Here is a 19,928-nt window from a genome sequence, read left to right as displayed (position 1 = left end):
ATATACATGAAGAAACTAGTTTGCACAAGGCTCAGAAAGATACAAAGATACTCCCACAAAGTGTCCTGTTAGGAGGCTACCTTTAGGAAGAGAGAAACCCTCCACTCCATACTCAGAGCAGGACAGACAGGGTGGGAGCTACAAGTGGGAATAAAGTGCTATGGGGGCTTAAAGCAGGGCTAGGTTAGGATCCTGCAAAACACATAGAGTGTATCACTGAGTTCGGGAAAATCACCATGAACAGAGGAGGCTGGAGAAAGTGCTACAACTTGATGATACCAGTTGAGTGAAAATTAAACTCGATATAATAATAATTATTTAATTATTTAAGCTATCTCTAAAGAATAGGTATTTCACAAATAGGTACCTAAAAGATGAATTAATACATCCAAAGCCATGTAGTTTTGGGCTAATTCCTGGTTATGTAAACTTTTTACTTAGTCATATATCTGGGCTCTTCCTGTGAGCCAGGCACTCGGAGATAGAAAAGAGTGTAAAATGTGGTCCCTGTTATTAGTAACTTATATTCTAGTGAAGATCCAAGATGTCAAGTAAAGGCAAGTGTGTGCCATCGCCACCCTCTGCTCCGCTTTTCGGTCAAGGCACCTTCAGCAACTTCCCCACCCCTGCAACTTCTTAGGCTGTCTGTCCATCACTCCACTGAGTTCTGAAGAACGTAGCCTTTTCTGGAAGAAACTCCTTTCTTCAATGCTTCAGGCCAGTTTTGAGTCTCAAAGTATGCAGATAGGATATCAAAGACTGTTAGAAGGTAAAAAGAAAATAGTGACCACACTGAGAAAAAAGGAGTAAATGACTGATGAGGAAAAGGGTGTTCTGGAATATTTCATTTAACAAACCTCTGCACCACACACGGACCCTCTTGCCACAAGGACCTCAGCCTACATGGAGAGATACGAGCCTGTGAATGGACAGTGCCACAGCACTGAGAGGAAAACAGTATAATGGAACACAAAGGAGGGTCTCTGAATGGCTGAGGGGGGAAGGGAGCAGCCAAGATGCTCCTGGACTGAATTCTGGACAAATAGGACTTCACAGTTCACTGATGGGTTGAACACCGCATTCTAGGCCAAGTGGACAATTTCAACCATCTTTAACATGGTTGGGATCCAGGAAGAAAATGCCGAGTGCATCTGAGAGGCTAGAATACTTGTCACAAACTGCATGCGATAAAATCTGAGCACATTAGTCACGGGGTACTGCTTTGAGGTCCGCTTATATGTAAACATAATGCAAAGGAGCAGCACCAGAATTAACACATGTTAAATGTGGGCCAAGTGAGGGGCGCCTGGGTGGCTCAGTTGGTTAAGCGTCCAGCTCTTGGTTTCGGCTCAGGTCATGATCTCACAGTTTCATGGGTTTGAGCCCCACATCAGGCTCTGCGCTGACCACATGGAGCCTGCTTGGGATTCTCTCTCTCTCTCTCTCTCTCTCTCTCTCTGCCCTTCCCCTACTCACGCTGTCTCTCTCAAATTAAATAAATAAACTTAAAAAAAAAAAAAAAAAAAAGCGTGGGCCATGTAAGCAGTACCTTGATTGATGGCCAAGATCTCTGAATGATAGTTTTTCCGATTCTGGCATCTGACCATGTATTCCTGGATTGGCAAGCGGGCTGTCTTGACAGAGTGCTCTTGGGCTTTTTGAAATGTCACCTTCTGTAAATCACAGTTAAATCTTTTTCTTGTGAAAATGATAAAGATATTCTCATTGTAATATGCATAGCAAATTATGAGAAACCCCATTTACCACCACTCCAATTTCCATCTGTATAATTATGATCATCTGTAATCATAATTAAATGGTAAGTATTAAAAATCAGTAGCCTAAGGGAGAATGAAGGAACTGCAGACAATGAAGAGTATTTACCTGTTCTAAGTAAGAAATGGCTTGTGCAGCAGACATCTCACTCACTTGGGAGTCATCTATCTACTAGCTTCCATTTATTACTATTTACAACCAAGAAGGAAATAAGTAAAAAGAGGCATATTTATTTGCAGCCACAATCTGCATCCAAAAGTTCAAGCAATCTAATCAACCAGAGGAGAACACTCCTGACCCTCAGTCGGTAAGATGTAATTCTGGATCTGGAGTTTTCAGCCCATAGCCATTTGACAGCAGCAAATTAGAGAAAAGGGAGAAAGGATCCAAGTCAGATACAAAACAGCAGTAAGGTGTGAGAGCACTGAGCCCAAGTAAAAGGAAGGGATCTGAAAACTGCAGAAAGCAGTCATAAAAACTAAAAAAAACCCAAAATCTGAGGCCATTTAGGGTCAGAGTACAATAACTAATATCCCTTTAAAGATGTCCCTGAGTCATGAACTCAAATTTAAATTATATTTGCCACTTCGTAAGAAGCTCTGGAGAGATCATCTACCTACTTACAATTTCAGGACTAAAAAGAAAGGTTTAGATTACTGGTTAGATTACTGGTATAGATTACTTCCAATAGTTAACTATTGGAAGGGGCCTCAATAGTTAATTATTCTATTCCGATCATCTATCCAATGTTGGTCTATCCGTATGGCCTCTCTTCCAAGTGGCCTCTGTCCTGAAAGGGACAATCCTTATGACAGGCATCCTGGGGAAACCTATTCTACTTTTGACAGTATGGATTAATAGGAAATTCTTGACAGGGAGCCAAATTTTCTGTTTTCCCTGAGGCTTCCACTAATTTTTCTAGTCCCATCCCCCCAGGACCATACCAAGCAAGTAAAATGTCTCTTCCACAAGATGGCCATTCAGGTACTCCACAGCAGGGATCATGCCCTGTGCATCCTTCTGGCAGTCTCAGTTCTGTCGCCTCCCCCTTGAGTCTCTTCATCATTCAGGCCAAACTCGTCTGAATTTGTTGCAGCTTGTCACTGTCCTTTACCACTGTGTCATGATCGACTGGCCACCAACAGTGTGGTCTGACCAGCTGGAGCAGCATGAAGCAGACCTAGCACCTCTGTCCTGACACTGGACCACCTGCTTCTCAGACTCACATAAAACAATTCCAAGAGAGAACTTCCAAAATGTGTTATGTGGTGCGATTCAGATAACATAAAGGTACAGCTGCTCAAAAGACTTCTTTGAAGAATAAGATCCCTTTGCATATATGGTCTAGGTGGTTTTTTTTTAAGTCTATTCTTTTACAATCATTTTGAACTGGAGTACAAGAATTCAAAGTTAGTAAGACACTTGGATGCTGCCCTGGAGGAGCTCACAGTCTAGCTTCTGCTCCTCTGAACACTTAAAGATAAAACAATTCCCCTTGAAGAAATGTTCTCAGCATATTTTCTGTGTGAAAGCCAAACTCTGCAGTAACAACCAAAAAGTTCTATACGTGTGGCAAATCGTTGTGCCAATTACTTTTCAGTTTAAACACGACTGGAGCGATAAGACAATGTATTAAAACTGCACATCACTGATCGTACCCTGCTCACTGACCTTCTAGACTTTTCTGACTCAAAAGAAAAAGCTGTCACTCTGCTGTGGGAGACTGCATTTGGCTGTTATGTCTCTTTAATCTCTTTTAATCTATAACAGCCCCCTAACTATTTCCGTTTTCATTACACTGGTTTTTTTTAAAATGTGGTCCAACTGTTTTGCAGAATGCCTCACATCCTGTTTCTTCATGATTAAATGTAGTTTAAACAGTTTTCAGTAAGAACACTTTGCAAGTGAGATTCCATCACATTGGGAGGCACATAGTGTCAACACTGGCGATTCTAAGTTTGAACATCTGGTAAGATGGTGACCTCCAGTTCACTTCATTGTAATGGCACATTTGTGCCTTTGTGATGTGTGGGGCAACACATGGGAGACTGTGTGAATAGCCAGTTCTCCCACGCTTTTTGTTCAATCAGTTCCGTCAATCAGTGATTATACTGGGAGTAACAAAATAATGATTTTTCAATTCTATTATGTATTTCTCATTTAACAGCTAGCATTCTTTTTTTTTTTTTTTTTAATGCTTATTTATTTTGAGAGAGAAAGAGGGTACGCGCGAGCAGGGGACAGACATAGAGAGGGAGAGAGCATCCCAAGCAAGCTCTGCGCTGTCAGTGCAGAGCCTGATGCGAGGCTGCGTCTCACAAACCATGAGATCATGACCTGAGCCGAGATCAAGAGTCAGATGTTTAACTGACTGAGCCACCCAGGCGCTCCTAATACCCAGCATTCTAGCATTCTTCTATCTCCACCCCCCACCTGTTTTTTAGATTATCACTATGAATCATGGAATGCTGACCTTTTTTTTTTTTTTCATTTTATTTATTTGAGAGAGAGAGTGGGGGAGAGTGGCAGAGGGAGAGACAGGGAGGGAGAGAGAATCCTAAGCAGGCTCCACACTCAGCACAGAGCCCAATGAGGAGCTCGATCCCACGACCCTGGGATTATGACCTGAGCCAAAACCAAGAGTCAGACATTCCACCAACTGAGCTACACAGGCACCCCAGAACACTAACTTTTTTAGAATAAATGCAATTCAGTTAAGTATCACCTGTATTGGGGTGCCTGGGTGGCTCAGTCAGTTGAGTGTCCAACTTCGGCTCAGGTCATGATGTTGCGGTCTGTGAGTTCGAGCCCCGCATCAGGCTCTGTGCTGACAGCTCAGAGCCTGGAGCCTGCTTTGGATTCTGTGTCTCCCTCTCTCTCTGCCCCTCCCCCGCTCATGCTCTGTGTCTCTCTCTCTCAGTCAAAACTAAATAAAACATTAAGAAAATTTTAAAAAAAGTATCACCTGTATTAAATATGTGTGTATATCTCTACAGATATGAAAAAATATCCAAAATACACTCACATATATTAAAAAATACATATATGTAATATACCCACAAATACTTGTGTGATCATAGATTATATCAAGAAGTATACACAAGAAAATAGTGGTTGGCTCAGGTGGGGGGCACTGTAGGACAAGGATAGGAGGGAGACTTATTTCTCACTGTAGTTCTTTTTATACACCTTATTATATCATTATTTATTGCGTATGCAATATGTTAATTAGTGATATAAACTAATAACAATTATCTCAACAAATGTGTGTATAATAGAAACATATTTCAAAACTCCAATTATTCCAATAAAATTCCAACTCAACAAAAGAAATCTGCAGTCTTACTGACATCAAAATTATAGGATAAAACTTATGTCAGCAGAAAAGACGGCCTAAGAAGGAACAAACTCCACTCTCATAAAAAACAATTAGGTGGTAAGAATGCTGAATCAATGCTTCCTTGGTCAAGATCAGAGTTATCCTTGCAGAACTGAAGAGAGGAGAAAAGAAATTCAACAACGGCTCTTTATGTAATTACCAAACACTCCCCATGCCAGTTCCTGACTGGACTGCCAGGTCAGGATCACTAACATTGATGAGAAAGGGAATTTCACAAGCAGGAGGGCCAACCAAGGCAGGAGAGGTTCCTTCTTCCTATTCTGAGTTCTTAGGCCTTTTGGGTAAGATTATGATAGGGCAGCTACCTCTGAAAGGAAGCCCCACTTTTCAAAATATAGCTGTTAGGTCTAAAATGCATGTTTACCTTCTGGATGCTTTCGTCCACAAGTCCACCAAGGATGTAAACTTTGTTTAGATCAACATCTTCAAGAGCTAATGAAAAAATGAAGGCCATTGAGATCAAATCTGTTTTATAATTTCTAAAGCCAAAGAAAGTAAAAGGAAAGAATTATTAATGATAAAAGTAGAAATTTAATAAAGTAGGAAACAAAAAGGTAATAGATTTGCTAATTTTCTCAAAAGACAAAGCTTTGGCATATCTAACCAACAAAAAAAAGGCAGTCGACTCAAATCAACATTAGAATTCATAAAGGAGACAAAATAAAAATTACAGAGGAATGTGAAATAATTAGGAAAGAATACTAAGATCAACTTAATACCAATAAATTTGAAAAGTATGTGAAATAGTTGATTTTCTGGAAAAAACACATATCTAACATTGATCCAAGAAGGGCCAAGGAGGGGAGCTGACCAGGGAAACTGGGAAAGACTGCCAGGTAGGTCACAAGGTCCAATGAGGCTGGAGACCCTAGATCTGTGCAGCTGTGCACACATAGTAGGACATGTGCAAAGTGTAGTGAGGTATACACCCATAAGAGGTGTGCAATTAATGTTCATTCCTTTTGTTTTTTTTGATACACCTTGGGTGGCTTTAATAAATTCTGACACAGGGAATAATCAAACACAGGGTTTAGAACAAACTGCTACATGAATCCATGCAGGAAAGTACATACCATGTTCTGAATCAGGAGTCAGGTACACAAGGGTTTCCAGAGGAAATAAACTAAAGCAGTCTTCCTCTGTTATGTCTAGCTGAAAAATGTAAATAATCCAATGTAGTGTGAACTAGGTTAAGACACAGCCCACACTGCAGCATCTAGTTACCAGGCATCAATTCTCTGTTAGGCATGGCTCTAAGTGCATCAAGGGCACACATGTCTGACAATCTGTTCTCACAAAGTACTTCAATGGGGAGAGGAAGTAGAAAGGACATTCTACAAAACAAGATAGAAAGTAATACAACACCCTAACAGATGTACAGGAAGCACGCCCCAGGGCAACAGATGAGGGAGTGACAACACCAGGGACAACCTTCTAATGAAGGGAATGCTGGAACATGGTTTCTGAAAAGAGATGAGATAGACACATACAAAAGGAAGTAGCAAAGAAAATGGGGAGAATCACCTAAGAAAGGCATGAAGATGGGAAAGCAAGGGAACCATGTGACCCTAAGAATGGGTCTGTGGGGCTCACGTACAAGAATCATAAAACCCGCACAGAGAAGAGAAGCAGGATCTGGCTGTACTGTAGGAGGGACACTCAGACAGTAACAGCGACCACAACTAACTGCAGGACCACACAGGGCACGTTTCATACTCTCTTCCTCTGTGAACCTCCCTAGGAAAGTCCACACCACCCAGTCCCAGCTACATAACACAAACACACAAGACATTTTTAGTGGCACTTCTTAGGAAGTGTTCTGGATTGTTGCCTGTATTATGATCACTGCATTCATGGGACCCTAGGGAAAGAGATAAAAAGTAACTGAATGCTCCCTAAAACTCACCTTGAGTCCACATTAATCTCATAAGGATTTTCTCTTCCCCCATAACTCATGCTCCCTAATTACGCACTACTGTAAACAAGAAAGGAGTCACAGCATTTCCCCCAAAACATTCGTGGAGTATACAGTCTAGCATACAACACACAGAATACAAAATACAGTCCTAGATACCTGGTAATATTAGTCTGCCAATGCAGTGGAAGGATGAAAGTTTAGAAATAGAAGAACTGATGAGAGATTCTAAAGTTTTTTAGATTGCAATAGTGAAAACATACAATTAGTATATTTTTATATAAAAATACGAAAAAGTTAAAAAAAATTTACTATTATCATACAATCTACTTTTCAAATGACACTTCAAGTAATATGCAAAATGAGGCTTACCAGGTAACTAGAAAATCCATCATTCATCCTCAAACACTCTTCATACAGGTGACTGTCTGTTGTGAATCCAGTGAGGTAGATCCAAAATGGCCTGTCAGATTTTTTATTTGAACCATACAACCTTCGGATCTGTCCAGCCAGTCTACTTAACTCCTTCAAAGAAATAACGACAACTTAGACTAGAAGCATGCCCACTCTTTCTAAATTCACTACCAACAAATGGTTAGGGATGCCTGGATGGCTCAGTTGGTTAAGCATCTAACTCTTGATTTTGGCTCAGGTCATGATCTCACAGTTCATGAGTCTGAGCCCTGTGCTGGGCTCTGCACTGACAGTGTGGAGCCTGCAGATTCATTCTCTCTCTCTCTCTCTCTCTCTCTCTCTCTCTCTCTCACTCTCTCTCACTCTCTCTCACTCTCTCCCTCTCTCTCTACCCCTCCCGGGCTCACGCATTCCCTCTCAAAAAAACAAACAAATAAACAAACAAAAAAAACAAAAAAACCATACCATACCATAAACCAAAACAAAACAAAACAAAAAAAAACACAACAAAACAAATGGTTACTCAGTAAGTTCACTGAATGCTACTCTGAGAAATCTGATGAACTAGAATGGCCCCTTTTACTCCAAGAATGAGTACGGAGGGTATATGTGAGCATGCATGTTACACTCCATGGCACACACACCTTATAGATCAAAGTTAAGGTAATGATACTAGCCCAAAAATAGTGAGTTAACGGAAAGACTCTGAACTCTCTCTCCTTCTGGACCTGCTGTTATATATCTAATATGATATATGGAATTGTTCTTTTAGCTCATATCTAAAATTTTACCATGTGATATTTACTGTTTATTTTTAAAAGGTTAGATTACTAAACAGACATGTTTTATACTCCATCAAATAAAATTGGCACCTTACCCTAACTCTAGGAGATGTAACAGGGTCAGAGGTTTTAACTTTCCATCCTGATTCAGAGACATCACCTTAAGAAAAGTAGTTTCACAATCTGGCCTGATCTGGGTCAGGAGAGAAAAAAACACTCTGGATTTGATTTAATCTGATCTCAATTAAAATAAACAGTAGAAAATTCTTGGTTGACCTTTTCAGAGGGCTATACTTAGAGGTTCCATGTACGAACCCCAAATCTTCAGTCTTCCTAGTTTCTCTGAAAAACATGCAAACACCAGCATATACGACAGAGATGCTGGCAAACAGAAAAACCTGGTTTTTGGTGTAAGGCCAAAAATTAAGGCCCAATACTGTGTGTTTCCTAGACATCTGGTGAAACCAGGTAGGCCCTGAAAGTCCAAATAAATGCAAGCTCTTCCCCCAGTTCTGCTCCCATAGACAAGGCCCCCCAGCTAAACAATCCTTTCTGTCAAAGGGACCAGGCTAATTCCTGCTTATCCCCAAGTAGTGAGTTTCAATTCCCTGCCAGCCCATGGAGTTATTCCCAGAAAATTAATCACATCTTCCTGCAGGAACCAGGGAGTACCCCACCCTCGTGACACTACAAAGCCTGCCTCCCACAGCCCCTGGTTGTTCATTCTGTCCCCAAGTATAATCCCATGTGGTCCTGCATGGCATGCAGTGTCCTCCTCCCCCTGGGCTGAGTACACGTGACTAATAATCTGCTATCATTTTTATCTGTCCAATGTCAAGTGTGTTTTCTTCAGCCATCCCCAAAACCCTAGCGTGGAATCCCTCCTTTACCAATGGGGTGAATGGAAAACGATTAAAACACATATGTTATAGGAAGACCTCCTACAAGGTCATCTCATCAACATGCAACTAGGCAAATATTCCTCTCCCCAGTAGAAAGCCAGATTTCATTTCTGGAGGACTGAACATGAAAGGCTCCATCTAGACCGGGGACACCATGAACACTGAGACAACAAGGTGGGGCTCAAAACAGAAGATCAGATAAAATTTGCAGACTAAACCAGAGGGTATCTATTCTCTTCCTGATTCTTTATAACAGCCAATTTGAGCTGAGAAGCCATGTGTAGAAAACTAAACACTTTTGCTGGTTTACTATGGAATTACAGAGGCTGGAAGTGGTCCTGCTCTTTGTCAAAGCTGTTCCCTTCTGGACGTCCCTCATGTGAGCAGGAATTCAGAGCTTAATGGATGTCCTACCTTCTTAGACATGTGGTGGGTCATACTCAAATCAATACAGAGTCTTGGTCCTGAGTGTTTGGCTTCCAAAAGTCTCTCCTTGGTTAAGGATCTCAGAAAACGTTTGCTGTGCTGGGGGCAGATGCCTGAAGTAGAAATATCAAAAAGGAGTAAAAGTGGGAAAACAGAGGAATACATTCAGTTGGAAAAGAATCTCCCTAGCCAAGTGATCTTTTTTGTACATAAAGAGAAACTTGAAACTCATACAAGATATTTATTCATTTGGGTGCAGCTGAACGGTGAGGGATGTGGGCTCTGGAGTACATTGCTGAGTCTAACTCAGAGTTCAGTCCATTTACTTATTACTAGATAGTCTTAGGCACATTATTTAATTTCTGAGCCTCAGTCTCTTCACCTACTGAAATGGGGATAATAAAAGCACCTACCCCTCAGGGTAAGCCATGTAAAATTCTTAGCAATGAACCTAGCACATAGCACTCAATAAATGTTAGCTCCTGTGGTTATCATTCCTTCTACTTCTGAGCTTATAAACACATATGTTCACTATGTGTTTCAGGGCAGCCTTAAACTTTGCTGTCTTTGAAACTTTGATTCCCCCAAAAACAGAACAACAGGTCCTACCTCCAAGAGGTTTGTTTTTCCTTCAAAACAATATTCCTACTCTCCTAAGAACATGCAGATACTAGTCCGTAAAGAGATAAATGACTACACCAGCAATCAGATTTATTTTTACCTGAATTTTCTACACGATTGGCCTTTCTTCTTTCTTTTTCTTGCTTTCTTTTGCTCTTCTTTGCTGCAACTATCTTTTCCCAGTGTCTCTGTTTTCTTTGGACATTTTTCTTACGTCATCAAGAAAACAAAATTGTTTGAGAATTTCGTAAGCAACAAAAAGGAAAATGAATATTCAAAACAATTACTTATTTTTTAAGTTAGATTTAAAGTTAGGAGAGAACAAAGATATTAGTCTTAAAAAAAAAAAAAAAAAGACTGGATTGTGTTAAGAGAAAGCAGAGCCCCAGAAAAGAGAAGTGATATGCCCAAAGTAAACATATTAGGGACAGGGCCTAAAGCAGAGCTTAGATTTCCTGACCCTTCTGAGGTGTATCAAAAACTCCTCTTCTCAGCTGGCTCAGTCGGTTAAGTGTCCGACTCTTGATTTCAGCTCAGGTCATGATCTCAGTTTGTGGGTTCGAGCCCTGCATAGGGCTCTGTTTTGACAGCACAGAGCCTGCTTGGGATTCTCTCTCTCTCCTTCTCTGTCACTCCCCGTCTCGTGCTCTCTCTCTCCCTCTCAAAATAAACAAATACACTTAAAACAAATTCCTCTTGCACTTTATATACTTTTCTTATGACTCAAGTGGAACTGAAACCTTAAACCAGTAGGAGGAAACTCATCCAATTTTAGAGCACACCAAACTCATTCCTAGTCTGTTACTAGTACCTACCCTCAGAACAGGGGTCTCTGGGACATAGCACCATCGCAAAGCCCACGGCCAGGCAACTCGCTGCACTTACTGAGCACCACATTGCACTGCCTGTGGGCAGTGTCTCTCCCTCCAGATGCTCACATTCCACATCAATCTGTAGAAGCTGGAAGCTTTCAGAGATGCTGTCTTCACCTGTGTCCTCTAGGATGACTTCTTGCTCCTGCAGCACGCGTGAGTCTGTTTTCCGAGCACTCCCTTCCAATTTCCAGTCCATGTGCTTAGTCTTCTGTCCTCTTCACCCAGGTCAGAAAAAGGCACAATTACGTGAGACGTCACCTTATTTCACCTACAGAGGTATTTCCCTGCATCCCAATGTCAAATAGCATTACTGTGTTCCTGAAGGAGTAGACATGTGGGAAATATTAACACAGACTTATTGAATGGAGAAAAGTGTCTGTGTCTTCCAGAGAAATGGGTCAGCCCAGAAATGTTTCAGTACCAAGGAGGCTAAATCCACTTTTCAGAAGACAAGCATAGCTCCTGACAGCTCCTAGCAATCACCAATGAGTCACTGCTGCAGTGACACAGGTGGTCAAGTCATTTACTGTGTTCTTCAAAATGCATGTAGTAGTTGAGGGTGGGACAGAAATGGCAAAAGCCACCTCCTCCTTTATGTTTCAGTTTATATTTAGAACTATTCCTTTAGCAAACATTTATTGAACACCTACTCTATGTGAAGTCCACTACTAGAAATATCCTAGGAAGGTAAGAGCTAGCCAAAAAACATATGGTGAAGAGTTACCCGAAACCAAGAATTCTAGGTTGCTGGTGATGTATCACAATTTGTTTTTCCAAACTATGTATTCCTTCTCCCAACTCAGTTAAGTATCACTGCAGCTGAAAGCCACAGTCACCAGTGAGAAAACTTAATATCCATCAGAAGTGCTGAGGTAGGAAAATATGGAGAACCCATTGCTATGGCACACTAAACAAGTGCCATAATTTCAAACTGCTGTTCAAAATCCCTGCAAAGGTTGTAAGTAAAAAATGTTCTAGGCGCACCTGGGTGGCTCAGTTAAGCGTCTGACCCTGGATTTCAGTTCAAGTCATGATCTCACAGTTGTTGAGACTGAGCCCTATGTCTGGCTCCAGGCTGAGTGTGGAGCCTGCTTAAGATTCTCACTTTCTCCCTGTGCCCCCTCCCCCACTCACACTCTCTCTCTCTAAAAATTAAAAAACCACTCTAGTCTACAGTTAAGTGTCACATATGTCCATCGTTTATGGCTGCACCTCTGAGTCCAGTGCATTTCCACCATCTTCGGAAAAGTATATCTTTGCAAAAGCTAATGTATGTGATATGATCCATGCATATGGTAAAAAAAAAAAAAAAAGATTTATAATGAAAAGTAATGATCCTCATTCCAATCCCTTCCACCTCTAGTGCCAACCTGTTAATCAGGTATTTTTAGTTCATCCGGTAATTAACTCCTTATCCTGAAATCATATGCTTTCCATTACTTCTTGGATCAACTTTAACTTTTATCAACTCCCTATGAAACACTAGAATTCAAATCACTCATAATATCCCCTCTTATTTTTCTGTTACACTGACTTTTAAATTTTTTTGAGGTATATTTTACATACAGTAAGACCCAAAGGTTAGGGTACAGCTCAATATTGTGTGTGTGGAGAGAACATACCAGCTCAATGAGTTTTTAACAAAAGCATAGGTGTGTTACTTACCCCCTCATCAAGATATGGAGCATTTCTTTTTTTTTTTTTTTTTTTTTAACTTTTTAGTCATTCTTCTTTTTTTTTTAATGGTTATTTATTTTTGAGAGAGAGAGAGAGACAGAGCTTGAGAGGGGAAGGGCCAGAGAGAGAGAGGGAGACAGAGAATCCAAAGCAGGCTCCAGGCTCTGAGCTGTCAGCACAGAGACCAATGTGGGGCTTGAACCTGTGAGTCACAAGATCATGACCTGAGCCAAAGTTGGATGCTTAACCGACTGAGCCACCCAGATGCTCCAAGATATGGAACATTTCTATCACTCCAGAATGTTCCTTTCCTTCTGCACTTTGCAAGTCAATCTCCATCCCATTCCCACAACCCGACAAAAGCAACCATTGTTTTTTTTCTATAACCATAGATTAACTGTGCCTATTATAAAACATCATATAAATGGATTTAAACACTGACATTAACATTTTCCCCCTCAATGTGTTTGAGAATCATACATGTTACTTCATGTATTAGTAGTTTATTCCTTTTAATTGCTGAGCAGAATTCCATTGTATGAATATACCATAATTTATTTCCCTATTGATGAACATTTGAGATTTTTCCAATCTGGGACTACTATGAATAAAGTTGCTAAGAACATTCTCACACAAGTGTTTTTGTGGACATATGTCTTCATATCTGTTGGCTAAGTACCTAACAGTAGAGTTGATGGGGCATAGGATAGTTGCCTATTTAACTCACAAAAGACTGCCACCAGTTTCTCAAAGCAACCGCACCACTTTACAGTGCTGTCAGCAACAAATCAGACTTCCAGATGATCTGCAGCATCACCAACATTTGCTGTTGCCAGAGTTCTTAATCTTGGCCATTCTTGTGTAGTGGAACCTAGCTGTGTTTTAATTTGAATTTCTTTGATTGTTAATGATATTAAGCACTTTTTCATGTAATTTATTGGCCATTCATAATATATCTTCGTAAGATTTCTGATCAAGTCTTCTGCTCATTTTTGAATTATCTTTTTATTAATGAACTGTTGAAGTTTATCATATTTCTGGATACAAGTCTTTTTTCAGACATGGGTATTGAGAAGAGGTTTTCCCAGTGTGTGGCCTGCCCGTGCATTTTCTTAACAAGGCTTTTGTTAAGCAGAAATTTTAAATTTTGACCAAGTCTAATTTTTAATTAACTTTATTTCTTTAACTGTTTAACTTTATTTTTTTATTAACTATAAAAGTTAATGCTTTCTGTGTCTTCTAAGAAATCTTTGCCTACCCAAAAAGCACAGAGATATTCTATGTTGCTTTCTAGAAATATCTTTATAATTTTAGTTTTTACATTTAAGCCTATAGTCCATCTCAAATCCACTTCTCTCAAAGATAACAGTCTTGTCCTGCTTATTGTCCAATGCTGAAAACAGTTTCTTCATATAATCTGTCCAGTTTTACAGCTTTTTTATCAGAAGGTAAGTCCAATACCCATACCTCTGTCATGACAATTACCAGAAGACATCTTTACTATGTTTAAGAATATCCTTTAAATTTCTACTTCTTGTTCAACAATCTTATGTATTACCTTCTGACTCCTTAAGGTTAGGCTCTGAAAATAAACACCCTAATCTTTCCCTCTCTCTCTCTTCCACCCTTAATGTTCCAATTTGGTAAGCTGAGGCTTTAATTTTACATATTTAAGACAGGCTCTACATTGTGATGTGTCATCAAAATTAACCCTCTTGGGCTCTGTCTATTCCCTTGGTGGTTTCTAAAATTCATAAACCAATAAACTGCATTTATATTAACTATATAAATATTACCCACTACAGAGACAAGTAGAGTCCGAGGATTATATTTAGTTCTCTAATGTTCTGACTCCTGTTACTAGCAAACATTTCTAGTGTTAAGCTCATACTGTTTTCTTATACTCCATCAAATGCTCAAAATGAGGCCAAATTTTAGTTGTTTTTCATTAAAAAAAATTTTTTTTAAATGTTTACTTTTGAGAGAGACAGACAGAATGTGAGCAGGGGAGGGGCAGAGAGAGAGGGAGACACAGAATCCTTAGCAGGCTCCAGGCTGCTGTCAGCAGAGCCCAATGGCGGGGCTCGAACTCATGAACTGTGAGATCATGACCCAAGCTGAAGGTGGACACACCTGACTGAGCCACTCAGGTGCCCCTAGTTGTTTTTCATTTAGACATAATAGGCTGTTGTACTGGAAACATAGCAGTCCTAGGATTTAGCCATGCTTCCCAGCTTGCTACCTGTGAGTAGTAGGATAACAGCCAAAGCACTTAACTTTCTGTCACTGGTTCTTTGAGATGGGATAATACTACATCCCAGGACTGTTGCAAGAACTAGACCTATTTCATTTGCCTGACATGGAGCAACTACTCATGAAATACGGGCTATTCAATCTCTTCCAGTGCTGTTCTTTCAGGCTTTCTAAAAAGGTAAGTCTTCTGAGCAGTTTTGGGGTATTCATCACACATCATGTAAACATTTAACCATCAGATATATTCCTGAATATGGCCAAGTAAATTACATTCTAGATTTTCAAAATTACAGATTAGAAATTTGTGTTCATTTTCCTGCACAGGCTAAAGTTTACTTATGCTCAGAAGTCCTTTCTTTAATACTCAGTACAAATTTTAATGTATTTATTTATACCATTGACTGTGTCCCTATGAATTTAAGGCATACACAAAATTTAGTAGTGTACATATTATTTCTAGAAAAATGAGGAAAAGGCCAAGTTATTCTTAAGCATTTCAGAAGCACTGCACTGTTCACATATGAATGGCAATGTTGATTAGAAATATCTTTAAGAAAAGATAGCCAGTCTCATTATACCCGTTCCTTTAGATGACTGAGCAAGTTTTGTTGTGCCCATCATCAGAGTCATCTGCATTTTTCTGCATTTAGGCATTCAAAAAAAAAATTGAAAACTTTAAGATAAACTGGTCCAACACCTAACAACCTCATTTTATTAGGGTGAGAAAACACCAATTTGTTAAATGAATGCCAGTTTAACAGCCATGTGCTTTCCCTCTTCTGAACTCCAAAGCATTTTGTATTCTCATCTGTTTGTCCATTCGTTCAGTCAATAAATATCCATTGAGCTCCTCCTCTTTGTCAGACCCTTTTGGGGAACGACTGAGAGGCAATGAATGTAGATGTCTCATTGGAGAAGTCTGGCTGAGAAGGAGAAAAGAGAGCTAGGGTTGAAGTAGCTGGAGGGGATGCTGAGCTTTCCGCTGCTGTTTAGAAAACTGGAAGGTCTGTGCTCACGTTTTCTCTCTCATCAAACTGCATTCCTTTGCAGGAGGGACTGTGTACTTATATTTACGTAAATACTGTAAGAGCTCACAATGTAGAACCTTGCAAACAGCAGTGTTTGAATAAATGTTTGTTGAACTGAACTGAATTTTACCACTACCACCCCCATTCCCTTCTTCCTAGTCCCCTCCTTGTATCTCAGACCTCCCCAAGTTCCTATAGTCCCTGAGGATCTTGGGATACAGCAATATTGAAAATCAAATGAAGGCAATTCCAACCACTACCAAAGAGTCTGAAATATAGCAGATTGGGCAGGGACCATATCTTTTTCATCTTTGTATCTTCAGTGGCCAGCACAAGGCCTGGCACAAAATGGAAGCTCAGTAAATACTGAATAGAGCCTTGCTATCTAGTGATTCTCAGAAAGCAAACATGAAATTGGGCATCACAGAAAAACAAACCTTCTTAATCTGTGTGAGACATTATCTATGCCCAGATTTAGCATTTCATTTCATTACAAAATGTTTTCTGAGCCTCCATTACAGGTCCAGGACCAAGTACTGGAATTATTCAATTACTCAATCACTTAACAAAGTTACATGCTGAGGATTTGGGAATGATGTCCATTCTGCCTCCATGGGGCTCCAATTATCTACCTCAGCCTTGACTGACAGTTGGTCTGTTTCTCCACTAAGTTACAAGCTCTTCCAGGGAAGAGAGGATAAAGAATTCAGGTGTGCACCCCCAGTACTCATCAGCACTGAGCCTTGCAGAACACAAGCAGCCTAAATGCTTTATGATTATGTTACCCTTCTGCTCAGAACTATGCAGTATTCTCCATTTCACTTACAGTACATAACTGAAATCCTTACAATGGCCTATACTGCTCATTAAGATCTACCTCCCGCATCGAGTGTCCTCTGCACTCTCTGATCTGCTTGCTGCTAACATACTTAAGGATATTCCACCTCAGAGCCTTTGCACTTGCTGTCGTGTCTACCTCCAATGCTCTTCCCCTAGATAATTATATGGCTACCTGCCTCAATTTATTCCGATATCACTGTTCAACATGGCACATGTTTTACTTATCGTCTGAACTTCCCCATTCCTATAACGTAAGCAGGTGTTCTGTTTGTTTCGTCCACTACTCTATCCTATATGCCTAGAAAAGGGCTTGGGACATAACAGACGCTCAATAAATACTTACTGACTTAATAAATTCTCCACCCATCCCCATCTCTGAGTTGACAGAAGCCTCAGATCTTTTCTAACCCAAATCCCACCTGAGAAGCATATCGCTGGGCCCTAAGTGACGGGCCAGCCTCTGTCTGCACAACTGTTTGCGTCTCTCATTTTCTAAGTTTTAGTCCACTGAAGCTGGCTCCAGTCCTCTGGCACCTTCAGCACGAGAACACCAAGACCCCAGGCCCGAGAGCACCCCGCCTGTGGGCCCCGTCTGGCCCACAGCCTGCCAGTGCGAGGGGTGGCAGAAAGGAAAAGCACCAAGAAGGTGGAGGACACCAGGCCACACGACTGTCGAAGGTCGCTTCCCGGCATCTGTCCCACCTACGAACCAGGCGGCAGCCCCAAGTCAGACCCCTTTAGCCCCACGTCCGTCCACCCAACGAGCCCCAGGCGTACCTGAATCCCTCACCTCGCGCAGTCTCGGCGGCGCACGTCAGGCCCCGCCTCCGGGCCAACTTCCGGTTCCTGCCCCCCTCCGAGTGGCATTCTGGGAGTTGTGGTTTTCAGCCTGGTAGCTTGTTGTGCCGGAGCCTGTGGGAAGCTTTGCCTTCCGCCTACACCGGCACTAAGGAGCTGCGTACCGCCCAGGTACTGCTGCGCCTGCCTGAAACTGTTTCCTCGGTTGTGAGACGGGGATTACGATACCCGCCGCTCGCCACTTTCGCAGGCTGCGGCAGGTAACCCGAGGCGTTGATGGTTCTCAAGGGCTGGGCATTGGGAAACTGGGCTGAAACCGGGCTGGAACCACCCCTCTTCTCACAACCTGGGGGTCTTGCCCTCCCTTGGACCCCCTACAACCAGCAGAGCCCACGAACTGACACAGGCTTCCCTGAGCACACAGCTGCCCTCACCACCACCTGGCTGTTTAGGCAGACAATAGAGATATTCGGGCTTGGGCCCTTAACAAGTGAGTCTAGGCTCTGGCCACTCTCCCTTCTCCTTCTCCCTTTACAGACCCAGGGAGAAAGCGAGGCTCAGAGACCCTGAAGAGACTGGCCCAAGCCTTGACCTGATAAAAACCAACAGTCACTCTTTACTCTTCCCTTTATTCCTGCTATCCCAGCGGTCTCACCCTTTGGAAGAGACCTTAGCATGTATGAGCCTGAACTATCTCCCACCCAAGAAACCACATAGCCCTGTTGGATCCCTCCTTGGCCCCATACTGTTTCCCTCTCTGGCCTTTTCTTTTCATAGATCCTCCAGCACCCCCACCCCGTCCCTAATCCTTCAGTCCATCCTTTATCTGCTACTGGAGCAATTTAAATGTTAAAAGTAAACATTCTTTATCCCCCAGAGGGCTTTTCCCTAAAACCCAGCTCTAACATCTCTTCTCTGCTCAGAAGCTGGTGCTGGCTTCCCAATCAGTAGGGCTTGCAGAGAGGCTCAAAGGATCTTCAGTGGCTCCCACCACACCTACCAGTCCCTGCACTTTGCCCTCAGCCCAACTGGATACTTTTCCTCTCTCCCTGCCACTGCTCTTGTGTCTCTTTACCTTTGAATGAGCCCACGGCCACCCCCCAGAAAAGTCCTCTTAGCTGGTCTCACTGACCACCGCCCCCCCAACCCCCTACTCCCACCACACAGCAGATACCTGTTTGTCAGATGATTATGTGTCTCCCTTTTCCAAACCCTAGTGGCTTCCCATTGTACTTGGATGTGAAGTCTAACCTTCCCAAGGCCTTCCCCGCCTGGTTCCTGGCTGCCCCTCTAAACTCATCCTGTCATTCTTCCTCTGGCTTGCTGTGTTCCAGTCACACCTGTCTTCTTGAAATGCCTCAAATATACCAAGGCCCTCTGCAGATTGTTCCCTTTCCTCTCACTTTTTCCATGGCTGGCTCCTTCCTATCCTTTAGGCTTCAACTTAAACCTTCCCTCTTTAGAGAGACCTTTACTGATCACCCAGGTAAGATTGGCTCATCCCATCCCTATCTTGGCACTGTTCGTTTCTTTACATGACCTATCAGTCAGTAATCTTTTTATTTTCTTCTGTGTCTTTCCTACTAGTTATAAGTTCCTGAGGGAACATGTATCATGTTGAAGACTTAATTCCCAGTGCCACTGCACACTAAATATGTGTTGACAGAATCACCAAATGAGTGATTTTTCTCCTTTCTTAACACATTCCAACCTACCTTCCTATCTACTAAATCTAGGACCTGATGCTCAGTAGCTACTTCTAATTAATGCTGCTTCCTACAGGAAGCCTTCCACGATCACCACTCTGTCCCCAACCACAAAATGACTTCTGTCTTTTGAGCTCTCCTAGCACCTTATCTGTCCTCTTTGGTCACCCTGAGCAGACCATACCTTAGATTTGTAGGTTTCTATCTCTACATGTCATCTTATCTCTTAGACCAGGAGCTCTTGAAGACAGGATCCTTACCCAATTATTTACATCCATAATCCCACATCAGGCATCACCTGCAACGGTTGTAACAAATGTTTGTCTAAGAAACGAATCAGCCAATATTATGGTGAGTGGGAAAAGGAAGGAGTGAAAATGTCTGGTAGTTTCCTAGTCACTAAACAATTGGCTCTTGCATTGCATCCCATTCTGCCTATTCATGTTGGGGGTGGTGTATCTCAAAAAAGGTGCTACACAGGACCAGCCCCCACTCCCCTCATTTTAGCTTCTCAA

The 19,928-nt window shown here is 41.7% G+C and overlaps 1 protein-coding gene across 5 annotated transcripts; it reads right to left on the bottom strand.

The window, feature by feature from the left end:
* Positions 1 to 413: 413 nt before the first annotated feature.
* TRMT10B (tRNA methyltransferase 10B) lies at positions 414 to 17,850 on the bottom strand. 5 transcript variants are annotated; one of them, XM_049626670.1, is made up of 9 exons: positions 17,700 to 17,848; positions 11,122 to 11,326; positions 10,337 to 10,445; positions 9,604 to 9,728; positions 7,464 to 7,616; positions 6,250 to 6,328; positions 5,541 to 5,608; positions 1,550 to 1,673; positions 414 to 759 (listed from the first exon to the last, which is right to left on the bottom strand). In XM_049626670.1, the coding sequence occupies exons 1-9, from the start codon at positions 17,774 to 17,776 to the stop codon at positions 653 to 655; spliced, it is 1,047 nt and encodes a 348-aa protein (XP_049482627.1). In that variant the 5' UTR covers positions 17,777 to 17,848; the 3' UTR covers positions 414 to 652. The 5 variants fall into 5 exon arrangements, with proteins under 5 accessions (XP_049482627.1, XP_049482645.1, XP_049482639.1 ...); XM_049626688.1 differs by having other exon boundaries at positions 17,687 to 17,776; XM_049626682.1 differs by lacking the exon at positions 1,550 to 1,673.
* Between the last annotated feature and the right edge of the window lie 2,078 nt (positions 17,851 to 19,928).

The sequence above is a fragment of the Panthera uncia genome, chromosome D4 (assembly GCF_023721935.1).
Source record: "Panthera uncia isolate 11264 chromosome D4, Puncia_PCG_1.0, whole genome shotgun sequence".
NCBI classification, from domain to species: Eukaryota; Metazoa; Chordata; class Mammalia; order Carnivora; family Felidae; genus Panthera; species Panthera uncia.
Note: the sequence above shows the minus strand (reverse complement) of the source record. Positions and strands in the feature narration are given on the sequence as shown.

Bases quoted from the DNA above. Each gene is read 5' to 3' on its own strand.
- TRMT10B (XM_049626670.1), bottom strand. From the start codon at position 17,776: ATGCCACTCGGAGGGGGGCAGGAACCGGAAGTTGGCCCGGAGGCGGGG. The intron at 11,327-17,699 runs GTGAGGGATTCA...ACCTGGGTGAAG, and splicing joins CGCCGCCGAGACTGCGCGAG to AGGACAGAAGACTAAGCACA. The intron at 7,617-9,603 runs GTAGGACATCCA...ATTTCTTTGAAG, and splicing joins CCCACCACATGTCTAAGAAG to GAGTTAAGTAGACTGGCTGG.